The sequence below is a fragment of the Elephantulus edwardii genome, unplaced genomic scaffold (assembly GCF_000299155.1).
Source record: "Elephantulus edwardii isolate Elephantulus edwardi_28Jun2011 unplaced genomic scaffold, EleEdw1.0 scaffold00141, whole genome shotgun sequence".
NCBI lineage: Eukaryota > Metazoa > Chordata > Mammalia > Macroscelidea > Macroscelididae > Elephantulus > Elephantulus edwardii.
Window position 1 is genome coordinate 7,777,665 of NW_006399891.1, and position 12,468 is coordinate 7,790,132.

The window sequence follows — 12,468 nt, forward strand, 5'->3', positions numbered from 1 at the left end:
GGACTTCTCAACCTCAGCACTATTGGCACATGGGGAAGGGCAGTTGTTTGTTGCAGGAGACTATCCTGTGCCCTGGAGAATATACAATCACATCTCTGGCTTCTTGCCCATTATTTGCTAATAGAACACCCTTGACAGTTGCAATACCCAAGAATGAGCCCAAACATTGCCATATGAGAGATAAAACTATCCCCAGATGAGAACCGAAGGTAAAGTTCCAGAACTTCAACTGTTGCTTAATACAACTCTCTGTATTAATAATTATATAACAAATAGGGTAATCCTAAGCCATGTGCCCAAGAACCCTTGAGCGTGAGCATGAGATGAGAGCTAGAAACGAGATAATCTTCTCTTTACACTAAGGTACTTCTATTTGCTCCAGGACACAGAGTTGCAAGAAATTTGAGAAGGGGCAGGGAACAATGAGAAAGTAATAGGGGTGAGGGGAGTGAACACTGCACCGATCTGCATTGTTTTAGATTTGCCAGGTCAAATGTGTATTTTCTTAAAATTAACTGATGAGAATGATGAGGTTAGTTTGAGGACTTAAACCATTTGGAATCGGGATAATGGATAATAACAAAAGTCCTCACTTAACGGAGTGCCCTACTGAGTCCTGGACATTTTGCTGAATCCTCAGAAACTAGGTACCATTATCAACTCATTCATAGTAAGGAAACTGAGCCTCAAAGGGTAAGTAACCTCATAGCTGTTACTACAAATGGGCAGACAGAACTCGAGCTCAGCCATGACCAGCTGTAAAAAGCCTGTGGCCTAAACCCTTACACTTTCTTGTTGATGTTGGTGAGTACTATCAATTTGAAACTGACACAAAGCTGACCCTTCTGTGAGTTTTCAGATGTTATAAATTACACAGGAGCAGGCTGTCCATCTTTCTTCTGCAGAACAGCTGGTGGATTTGAATCATGTACCTTTGTATTGGCAGCACAATTCCTTCTACTTAGCCACCAGAGCTCTCTTCTTGCCGATGAAGCAGCTGCAGTTTTAGATGTCTGGGCAATCAACTGATTTGTTTAGTGGATGTGTGTAAAAACTAGGCAGTAGCCCAGAATCATGTTTAACATTTTAATGTGCTTTCAAATTTCCCCTGATTCAGGAACTTGGAAGAGAAGACAAGGGGTAATTTTATCTCAATTTAAAATATCGCCAATGACTAAGAAATGTGTGCATTTTTTGTTTTTATGTTAATACAAAAGTTGGTCGAGAAACGCTTAAACACTTACATAATACATCAACACTAAGCACAGTGCCCGTGATGGTGACAGTGCTGTGTCACGGCTTGTTTCTCTTCCATACCCCACGCCAATCAGAGGGCCCAGGGGCAGAAGCAAAGGCCAGCAGGTGGGTCCAGGGTTGAATGGAGTCTAGTTCCCAAGGGCCTTGAAAGAATCCTCCACACTTCCACAGAAATAGACATACTCCTGGCCTGTTAGCCCAGTAAGATTCACACTTGGATATTGTCTTCCCAGCCTGTGAAACACCAACAGATGAGTCAAATACACACGGAGAAAAAACTTCCCAAGCCAGTTCCCATGGAAGCATAACTAACGGGTGGTGGTCTCCAGTGTTAGCAGCCAGCACAGAATACCTTTAATGGTGCTGACTTTTAATTGGACCCTTTGAACACCTTTTCTCAAAAAGCAATTTCAATCTAGCCTCTATGAAACCTCTCAACCCCTCTCAACACAGAACTATTTTTAAATCGCTGCCATAGAATCAGATAATTTGGAAATTCTGCTTGAGGGGCCAGTTGTAAATCAAGAAAGGATGGTCCTTCAAATCAGGAAAAAGCAGCCTGAATTATAAAATGGAGCAACACTTGAGCCTGGATTGTTGGGGAAAGAGCTGGAAGCAGTTTCAGAAATCTTCCTGGAGGAGCCAGGCTTCCCACAGCCCAGCACAGTGTTCGGGATCAGAAGGTGACTGGAGTTCAGTGGGAGGAGCTCAGACTCTAAGGTCTTATCTTCATTAATGCTTCAAAGCCAAGCCACCCCTTTCTCTGAAGGACAAAGAGTAAGGCGACCCTGATGAAAAGCCAGGCCAGGGAGCAGAGAGATTAGTTCACTCATTCGGCTCCTTCCCCCTGAAGGATGTGACTGGGCATTGGCAGAGGGAGGCTTTGATTTTGAAAAGAAGAACAAGGGGGGGAAAAAGAGTGTGCAAGTTGCAAGGACAGATAAGCTCAAGGCTTGCCACGGAAATACATAACCAAGTGGTCAGCCAAGACTGGATGGACAGCTCCTTTTAAACGTCCTCCTAATGTTTTATTCTCTCCTATTACATTGCAATTTAATGTAATAGGATTCACACAGGATTCGCACAGAGGTTCATTCTCATAGACAAAGCTAACATAACATTTTCACATTTTATGCAAATGTAATAAAAAAATACTGACCCGTGCTGGGTTATTTGTGCACCTGTGTGTTTGTGTGCCTGTCTTCTTTCTGTTTGTCTTTATCTACGTGTTTATGTTCACCAGCATCAATATTTATTAGAGACATTAAGCTATTAGTGGGCACGGTGTGGTTGCCTAATTTTGTAGAGCATTCAATTTGAACATACTGGCTCGAAATAAATGCTTCCTCGTGATAGTAATGATAATGATCCCAGCAGCAATGCTGAGTCTTGGAAACTAGAATTTGAGTTGAAATGGAAACCTAAAATGACTCAGGAGCTAAGGACAGTGGAAGGAGTCCTGGTAGCACAGTGGTTAAAAGTATTCAGCTACTAACCAAAAGGTTGCAGTTCGAACCCACCACCTGGTCTGAAAGCCTATGAAGTGGTCCTGTAGGATGCTGCTCCTTAAGAGTTTAAGAGAGTGAAATTATCTAACCACAGAGAATTGAAGTCTTATTGGGTTTTTTGTTCTGCTTTGGTTTTTTCCAGTTTCTTCACCCCTAGTTCAAAACTACTTCTTCATCCTTCAAGATCCAATTTCAGGTCTGCTCCTTTACAAAGTCTTTCCCAAATTCTGCTTAGGGATTCCTTTCTCCCAAATCCCTACTCTTTTGGGTATTTCACCTGGTACATACAGGAGTTGATCAAAGATACTGTAGATAGGAGAATTTTTCCTGGCAGGAAAAGTTACAGGTAGATATAAGTGCTACGTTAAATATGTATATGTGTACCGAATAGCTAATTCTTTGTGGTAAAGGATGTGTTCTAAATTTGTTCCTCTATCCCCAAAAGATGTTGTCAGACATTTGGTAAAAATCAACAGCTCTGGCTATCAGTCAATCCCTAGAAGTTAGTACAGCTCATTTCACAAGAAATGTTAAGTGACATGAGATTGGAATCAGATCCATTTTTTTAAATCAGATCAATTTATGAACCTTTTCTAACTGTTCATTTGTTGTAATGGTTTGTCATTAATGAAAATAATTAACTAATGTAATTAAGTAAGGAGTCCTGGTGTCCTAGTGGTAAAAAGCTGCTTTGCAATCTCAAAGGCACACAGTTCAAATCTACCAGCTGCTCCACAGGAGAAGGATGGGCAATCACCTCTCATGCAATTTACTGCCTCTGAAAACCCCCTGGAGGGTCAGCTATGGGTCAGTTTTGACTCAACAACACACAACAACAGCAATGGAATTCATTAATAGTGTGTTAGGAAAGCATGGGGCTGGAAGTCAAGAGGCCTGATTCTCTTGCCCCTCTGACACCAGGTCAATGCATCACCTAAGGCTCCTCTCAAACCCTCTGTAGATGTTAATGCCTCAGTAAAAAGAGTTGGACTAGGCATGTGTAAGTCTCTTTCTAGTGCTGGGTTCCTAGAGTCTATTTTACGAATGCATGCACTTCTTATTTGTAACATAAACTCCCAAAGAAAAACAAAGTCAATAATAAATTATGAAAAATTTGGGTGCCATGATCATTTGCACTTTCTAAAGGTGCTCAATTCCATCAATTCCACCCCTGTTCACAGCTTGCCTCTCCAGGGTGACAGAAAATTCAAGGTTGTCAGTGGAGCAAACCAAGCATTCTCTCCCTATAATTGTATTGACAGGATATCAGCTGAGCTTCGGTGGCAGGAAGGGTGCACCCTGACAGGTTCTATGAAGAAGCCTTGAAAGCTGTTGTAGCAGAATTCTATGTTGAGTCACAGAATTCTGGGGGAATGTGAATCAAGCAAAGAAAAGCTTGGTTCTTTCTCTATTTAATTTTATTCTTCCCAGAGAATACTTTTGAAGGGAAACTGGCTAAACTGCTTATCACCTTATACAATAGGAAAAATATTAACATAACCACACAGATTCTGTTTACAGACACAGAGAACACCAAGTTGCTTCCATCAGTCCCATTAAATAGCCCATTGGTTTGGTTTTAAATGAGGCCAATGGTGGCTATGTGTTTGTAGATAAAATACCTGCTTGGTTGTCTGAGTTTTCCACTTTTCACTTGGTTACTGTGGCATCTTGCAGACATGTTCTTGAATAACTGATATGTATACATCCTGTTAGATTCTAAGGGTGTGAAACAGTAGTGCTGGGTTTGCTCAGCCAGTGTCTCTGCATTTTAAATGAAAAAATGCTGATCCTATTCACTGGAGAAAACAAGTCAAGCAACACCACCACCCCAATATTGTGGAATAAATGACTGTCTCTAAGATGTTACAGTCTTCCAATACAGATGCACACCTTCACAGGTTCAGACTTGCACAGGCAAAAACCAAAACACACTTCAGTCTCAAGAATCCTCATAAAGACGCCCAAGGCAGAGGGCACTCCCAGCCTCTGTCACAGACGGGGGAGCTAGCTGTACGTTAACCCAGGTCTGAAACTCTGGCTTGCAAAACTGACATACCATAAGAGAGATAAGATCAAGAAAAATGTCCGTAACATAGTTTTTTTAAATGATCCTGTAAAAAAAAAGTTTTACAGTCTTAAATACTTCCTCATCTTTGTCTTTGAAACTAAAAGGCCTATGTTTTCTCACACTTCAAATTGTCTTTCAAATATAAGAAGTTGTTTGGAACAGTAAAATTAATGCTGGGCTGAAAGTCAGGGAATTTAGCTTCAAATTGAGGTCCTGCCAGAATCTGGAGCAACAAACCCCACCAGAGCCTGTGTCTTCTTACATTAAAAAAAAAAAAAAGTCTGGAAAATGTATCCTTTTCACTCTCAAATTCCCTGTGAACTTTTATTTGGGTCATGTTTTGATAACACTCTAGAAGAATCTTACAGGGGTAGTAAATAATGCGATGTAGAGATCTTTTTTAAAAAAAGATGTTAAGACTTTTTTTTTTTAATTTAGGTTGTTAAGACTTTTTTTTTTTTAATTCATTGTTGCACATTTTCTCCCCCTCCTTCCTTCCCCCTTCCCCAGCCCATCTTAACTGCTTCAGACTAAAGAACCCGAGGTCCATCAAGGACTCCAGGAAGGAAATTAAGAGGAGAAAGGCTGCCCCCTGGATGCACCCAGCAGACGAGGACCCCAAGTTCAATCACCAGAGAACGCTTGCAGCCCGCAGCGCGGTTTGGTCACACCACTGCCCCGGGCAGCCTGACCAGTTATTTCGCTGCTTGAAGACAAAACCCTTGCCAACGAGCGTCCTCTCCTGGACATTTTCCGACCACAGATCGAGGTTGAAAAACCTGGTGTTAAATGCACTCTGGAAGCTGTTTATCTAGTGCCATCTAGAGGCTGCCTTCGCTATGTTATTGTTGAGTAACAACACTCAGCGGGAACCGACCTATAGCTGACCCTCCAGCGGGTTTTACAAGGCAGTCAATTGCATGGGAGGAAGCTGTGCATCTTCGTCCCGCAGGGCAAATGGTGGATTCAGACTGCAATGCCTTGCGGTTGGCAGCACAACTCCTTACCAAGAGGCCACCAGCGCTCCCTCATCTTTGCTAATAGCAGCAGGGAATGGAAAGGTAAAAAGAAAAGCAAAATGACAGACAAAATGAAAACTTGTTGCCACTGTATTGACTTCTCTTTTTTTCTCTCCTGAACTGTATTTGTTACAACCTTTGCTGTACCAGGTGACCTGGCATGCACAAGCTTGGTCACACACCGAGTTGACTTTTGACTTGCTATGACACTATAGGGCAGAATGTTGTGATTATTATGTGCCGTCAAGACAGAACTGACTCATAACTGATCTTGCAGTGGGTTTTCAGAGACCTACGTGCTTTTAATCTCACTGGAGGAGACTTGCCCAACTGTCTCCCAAGGAGCAGCTGGTGGATTAGAAACCCTAGCCTTTGAGTTGGCAGTGCAGCTCCTTATCACTGTTCACCAGAGCTCCTTTCAGGGCAGAATAGAACCTTCTTACAGAGTTTCTGAGCCCTTGTGTAACATGCTTTGTTGGCTCAAATCTCCTTGGGAGAAAGTTTAGATTTGAAGAGTACTCTCTCTCATTGCCATTGCCCCAGAACCTACTCATAGCGGACCCTCCACTGGGGGTTTGGGAGTCTGTAAATCACACAGGAAGAGATGGTTCATCTTTCTCCCACAGAGCAGTTGGTTAATTTAAACCATCAGGGAGGAAGCAGTGCAACTCCCTGTGGAATACACCAGGAGAGAACTCCCTCTATAAAGAATTATGGCATAAGAAACTTGATAGCAGGTTGCCCTGAATTGGAATCCACTTGATGATAGTGGGTTTCATTTTAGTATTATTTTAGTATTTTATTTTTACGAAAGCGAACTGCCATATTTTTCTCTCCCAGTCTGTTTGGTGAGGCAGACAAGCCCTTAACCACTGTACCCCTAAGGCATCTTCAAAGAAGGGAGGGATTTTAACATCACTTAGAGGGAGCGTCTAGTTAGTCAGCGGCCATCAAGTTGATTCCAATGCACGGCTACCAGTGTGTGTCAGAGTCACACCCTGCTTTCATTAGCTGATTTTCTAAAGTAGATCACCAGCTCTTTCTTCCAAAGTACCTCTTAGAGAAACAGAACTACCGAGGGTTTCCATATCCTACTAACTCAGTATTAATAACTCCATTGTTGTTGTTAGGCGCTGTCGAGTCGACTATAACTCACAGTGACCCTATGAACACAGATCTGAACCTTGCCCTATCTTGTACCATCCCCATGATCTCTGTCATCCTCAAGGCCAATGTGGCAGTCACTGTGTGAACCCAGTTCATTGAGGATGGTCCTCCCTTTCACTGACCCCTTACCTTTCCCAGCACGATGCCTTTTTCTAAGGACTGGCCTCCCCTGGCAACAAGCCCAAGTATGTGAGACAAAGATACTCAATATCTTTGCCAACATCACCATTCAAAGGCATTGATTTTTTTTTTCAGCTTTCCTTATTTATTGTCCAACTTTCAGATGTACATGAAGCAACTGAAAATACCACTGCTTGAACCAGGTGCACCTTAGTCTTTAAATCGACATCCTTATTCTTTAAACCCATAATACCCTTCATTTTGCACTTAATCTAAAATGAGTGGAGCTACAGGAGTAAGAGTAACCTAATATAGTGCACTATATTGAGTTGAATATGAATCATTCTAAGGGAGAAAGAGAAGGCAGTCTCCTCCTGTAAACATGTGTAAATATCAACACTATGAGTCAGAACTAACTCAAGGAGCAGCAGGTTTTCGGGCAATATTAGAACAGTATGTTTGATTTCCCCCTTTGAGGTCCTAATAGAGAACCCCATCTGTGAGCAGAATGTGCCTCTTCTCATCTATAAGTGAAGAAAGGCTACTATTACCCTTTGGGGGCCTAAGAAAGGACACGTTACATGGAAGGCTCTGGAGTGTCTCGGGCCAGCTTCCCTGAAGTGTCTTGCCTCTGCTGTACCCTCTCTTCCATGCAAGGATCTAGCTTGGAGAAGACAAAAGGAGAAAGTCCATGTTTTCCTAAATGTGAGTTAACTCTGGTGACTCTAGCAGCACAGTGTTAACACTAGCTCGGGTTACCTGTTGTTATTGTTGTTGTTTACCACAGAGTCCGAACAGACTCACAGCTGACCCTCTGGCAGGTTTTTAGAGGCACTAACTCTCACAGGAGATTGGCCATCCTCATGATTGGCCATCCTCATGTCAAGCAGCTAGTGGCCTCGAACTGCATTGCAGCACAGCTTCTTGCCATGAGGCCATCAGAGTTCCACTGTACCAGAAACTAAAACCAAACAGCCACAGAAATGATAAAGCATGGACTGTCTACTCCATACTAGTTCCCTCATATAAATAATTGTTGCTGAATCCAGAGTTCTATTTCTCACCTGGGAAACTCAAACTCACTGCTTGTTGAGTCTGTTCCGATCCAAAATGATCTTCCAGCAGAAGGTGTAAAGCACACTGGGAAGAGACTGCCCATCTTTCTCTCTCAGAACCACTGGTGAATTTAAACTGGTGGATTCCAACAGCCAGTTAGCAGTGCAAGTCACTACTGATGATGACTCCAGAGTTTCTTGCATTTGTAACCGTATACTGCCCTCTAGTGGCACAAGGACATTAACTCCCCGAATCCTTCCCTAGCAACCTTGCCACAGCTTAACTTTCTTTTATGAGCTGGGGTGGGGGGAGGGTGGAAGCACCACAGGTGGACAATCCGCGGGCATCTTGGGCGATCACCAGGCAAAGAGGGAGACTCTAAACAAGAGAATGCACGATACATAAGAAAGGTGATTTAGTTAAGAAATTGCAGCTTTCTCTTAGGAATGTGATTCCTCTTCCCCTTTTTACCTTGAAATGTGGTTGGATTAAAGGGAGGGAATTAATTTGTGCAGTGTTCCTTTCAGGACAGATACAGAAACACTTGCTGCATAGTTAGCCCAAGGCATGCAAGAGACAGGAAAAAAGAAGAGGCAGGAGGTGCCTGAAAGTGTTGAAAATTGTGAGGGTAGCAACCTGTCTACCCTCTGTGGGTTCACTGACAGTCCTGGGGAAATAACAGCAGCCAGTATTTCAGGTTTATTATGAGGCAGCCTCGCCCATAAGGATTTGAGTTGCCTACTCCAAGGAGGCTCACTATCTCGCAGTTCAAATCCATCACTTACTTGCTCCGTGGGAGAAAGAACTGCAGTCATCTCCCACAGCATTTACAACCTCTGAAAATCCACTGAAGGGTCAGTCAGCTATGAGCCAGTTCGTACTCAGACTAAGCAGCAGTGAGTTTTTTAGTTTATATGTCTGGTGCTGTGCTGTGCTGTGCTATGCAAGGGTCACTATTCAATTTCTCCACTCACTCTTTTTACGAGTTAAGGAAATCCTAGTGTTATAATGCATAACATTTTGGTCTGCTAACTGAAATATCAGTGGTTCGAATGCACCAGTTACTCCCCAGGAAAAAGGGACAGTAAATTCTTGTAAAGATCTGCAGACTCTGAAACTCAGTGGAGAGTGCCATGACTTAGGATCCACTCGTCGGGCAGTGGGTTTGGGGTTTATTATGAGTTGGAATCGATTTGCTGGCAAGGAGCATAAGCCTGTCACTTTAAGGATGAGAAAAGGTAAGAAAGACGTCTGACATGCCCATGTGAGAAAAGGTAAGAAAGACGTCTGACATGCCCATGGCCCCGGATTGTAGCCCAGGTCCGCGAGAGTCCGGGGCTCGGGGGGGGGGTGAAAACCTCAGGGAGCGTGGGTGCCGGTGAGGGGTTAGAGCGCGAAGGGGCGGTGGGCTCACCTTGACGATGAGCGGGTTCTGAAACATGGAATCCCTCACGACCCCCAGCCTCTCGTTCTCCATGCCCGGCCGTATGTCGGCCACGGTTAGGGGGCGTCGCGGAGGAGGGCAGATCTGGCTGACCGTGCGGCGCGCGGGCGGCTTCTTTTTCTTCCTGCTTGGCATGGCTTCCCGGCAGGAGGAGTTGGCTTCGGGCATCCTGGTGGTCGCCCCAGGGGTGCTCCGGGCGGGCGGAGCGCCGCGAGCTTCTAGAGAGACGCGCGAGCCACTGCGCGCCTCGGGCTGCGCCACGGGGCGGAGGGGTGGACGCCGGTACCCAGATCCTTCCCGGAGTGGGGCGCCCACCCCATGAGGCTCCGGTGTTACAAGGATCCTGCAAGACCCCCCCACCCCGAGCCCCTTCGGCTACTCAGAACACGCTTCGGGCCCTGCGCTGAGCAGAAAAGCCCACACAAAATAAAGGACACCCCTGACACAGAATAAAATGGTCCGTCTCCGTGGAAACGGGACGCCAACCGCGCTCACAAGGCCTAGCTGAGGCTGCCGGTTTTTCTTTTACAAACTTACCCAGTGCCTACAGACGTGGACCTAAGAATTTCTAATTGGACCAAAAGGGTAAAAAACAGCAACAAAAAATCACCACTGGATTGTGTTAAGTCGATGGAGCCCTGGAGAGTTATTTACATCTTGAACTTTGCTGTTGTGTTGTTGTCATGTGCCTTTGAGTCGCTTGCGACTCATAGCGACCCTATGCACAAGAGCCCTAAACCTTGCTCTATCCTGTGTCAATCGGACTGCCTCTGACACACACATCCCGATTACCCCAGTCACTGAATCAATCCACCTCATAGAGGGTCTTCCCCTCCTGCGCTGTACCTCCAACCTCCCAAGCATGATGTCCCTCTCCAAGGACCTGTCTCTCCTTACAACATGTCCAAAGTATGTCAGACCAGAATCCTTGACTCCAAGAAGCAGCCTGGCTTCACCCTCTCCAGGATGAATCTGTTTGTTTTCTTGGCAGTCCATGGTACATTCAATACTCTTCTCCAGCACCACAGCTCAAAGGCATCAATTCTCCTTCTAGCCTCCCGAGTCATTGTCCAACTCTCTGATGCATAACAAGTGATTGCAAAGACCATAGCCTGTATCTGTCTCCAGAGTGACACCATGTCTCCAGAGTGACACCATTGCTCTTCAGTACCCTGGCGAGGTACCTAACAGCAGACTTTCCCATCGCAATATGTTTTTTTATTTCCTGGCTACTAATGCCGAGAGTGTTGACCGTGGAGCCAAGCAGACTAAAGTTGTTAACAATCTCAATCACTTCACCATCCATCCTGATGCTACCAATTAGAACTTTGCTGTACTTTTAAAAAATTATAAGTTGGCTTAAAATTAGGCATTTATTGCAAGCAAAAAAGCATTTTGCAAAGCAAAGAAGTCAAGGTATTCTTGTCTAGCATTTCAAGAGAATACTAAGGTACAGAGGTGAATAAAGTTTAAAAATCCAAGTAAGGGGGGGGCGGGCCGCGGGGTTGTGTGAGGGGGTAGAATACAGATGGGCTAGTTCTAGTTGGTTGACATTTACGAAATTTAAGTGGTAGGGTCTCAGTTGACCATCTTTGTAGTTGATTTCCTTTGCAAGGGTAGCTCCAAGGTGACAAGATTTTGGCTGAGGTAAGGATGGTAAAACTTTACCTCAGGTACTTTTTTCTTTTGGCTATCCACAGGACAGTTATGTTTTTAATAGCAGTAAAGGGACCAAGGTAGCTCCAGTAGCCCAGTGGCAAAAGAACTGCATTGCAATCTCGAATACACACAGTTCTAGGCCACCAGCTGCTCCATGGGAGGATAGGCAATTTCCTTCCTTGTGATTAAATGCCTCTGAAAACTCGCTGGAGTCAAAGCGGTTTCAACTAGACAAAACACAATAACACGACACAACAGGGACACGTCCTTGGGAAAAGACATCATGCTGAGAAACTGAAAAAGAGGAAGACTCTCAACCACCTACACTGACACATTGACTATAACAATAGGTTCAGTCATATCAGACCATGAAGATGGCACAGGGATAGGACAAGTTTCTGATTTTTTCCATTGGGTTACTATGAATTATAGTCAACTGGCACTTAAGTTTTAAAATGTATAGGTACAAAGTGCTATAAAGTAGAGACTAGGTGTATTTTCAAGGAATTGGCCAACCCCTAAAGTCGTGTTCCCTGGCATGCTAGATCATAGAGGCACTTGTAGCCCAGTTTCTAAGGTCAACAAAGCTAAGACAGTACAAGGGAACAATAATGGCCTCGGCGCTTCATCCATCATACTGGTTGTTTATAGGTGCTGGTGGATCAACTGCAGTTCATAGCAACCCTATTTTTTGTTCTATCCTGTGCCATCACCCTAATCTTCACCATACTCAACCCTATTGTTGCAGTCCTATGTCAATCCATCTTGTTGAAGGTGTCCTCTTTTTCGCTGACCCTCTACTTTCCAAAAATCATGTCTTTTTCCAAGGTCAGGTGTCTTCTGACAACTGTCCAAAGTGCAAGATAAAGATTCACCATCTTTTTTGTCTAAAGAGCACAGATGCACTTCCTCCACAACATTTGTTTGTCCTTTTGGCAATTCACAGATATTCAAATATCCTTTACAACACCACAATTCAAAGACATCTTTTCTTCTTCAACCTTCCTTATTCACTACCCAATTTACATATGCATATGAAGCAATTGAAAATACCATGACTCAAATCAGGCACACTTTAGACTTTAAATCTTGCTCTTTAGCACTTTGAAGAGGTTCATGGCAACAGAATTACCCATTGCAACACATCTTTTTATATTTATTTATTTA

The 12,468-nt window shown here is 44.0% G+C and overlaps 1 protein-coding gene across 1 annotated transcript in view; it reads right to left on the reverse strand.

Moving 5' to 3' along the window:
* LOC102863953 (chromosome unknown open reading frame, human C9orf171) overlaps positions 1-9,810 on the reverse strand; it is a 185,470-nt gene extending 175,660 nt beyond the window's left edge. Inside the window, exon 1 of the mRNA XM_006894438.1 lies at positions 9,613-9,810. Within this exon, the coding sequence (XP_006894500.1) occupies positions 9,613-9,810 (198 nt within the window). The remainder of the gene's footprint in view (positions 1-9,612) is intronic.
* Between the last annotated feature and the right edge of the window lie 2,658 nt (positions 9,811-12,468).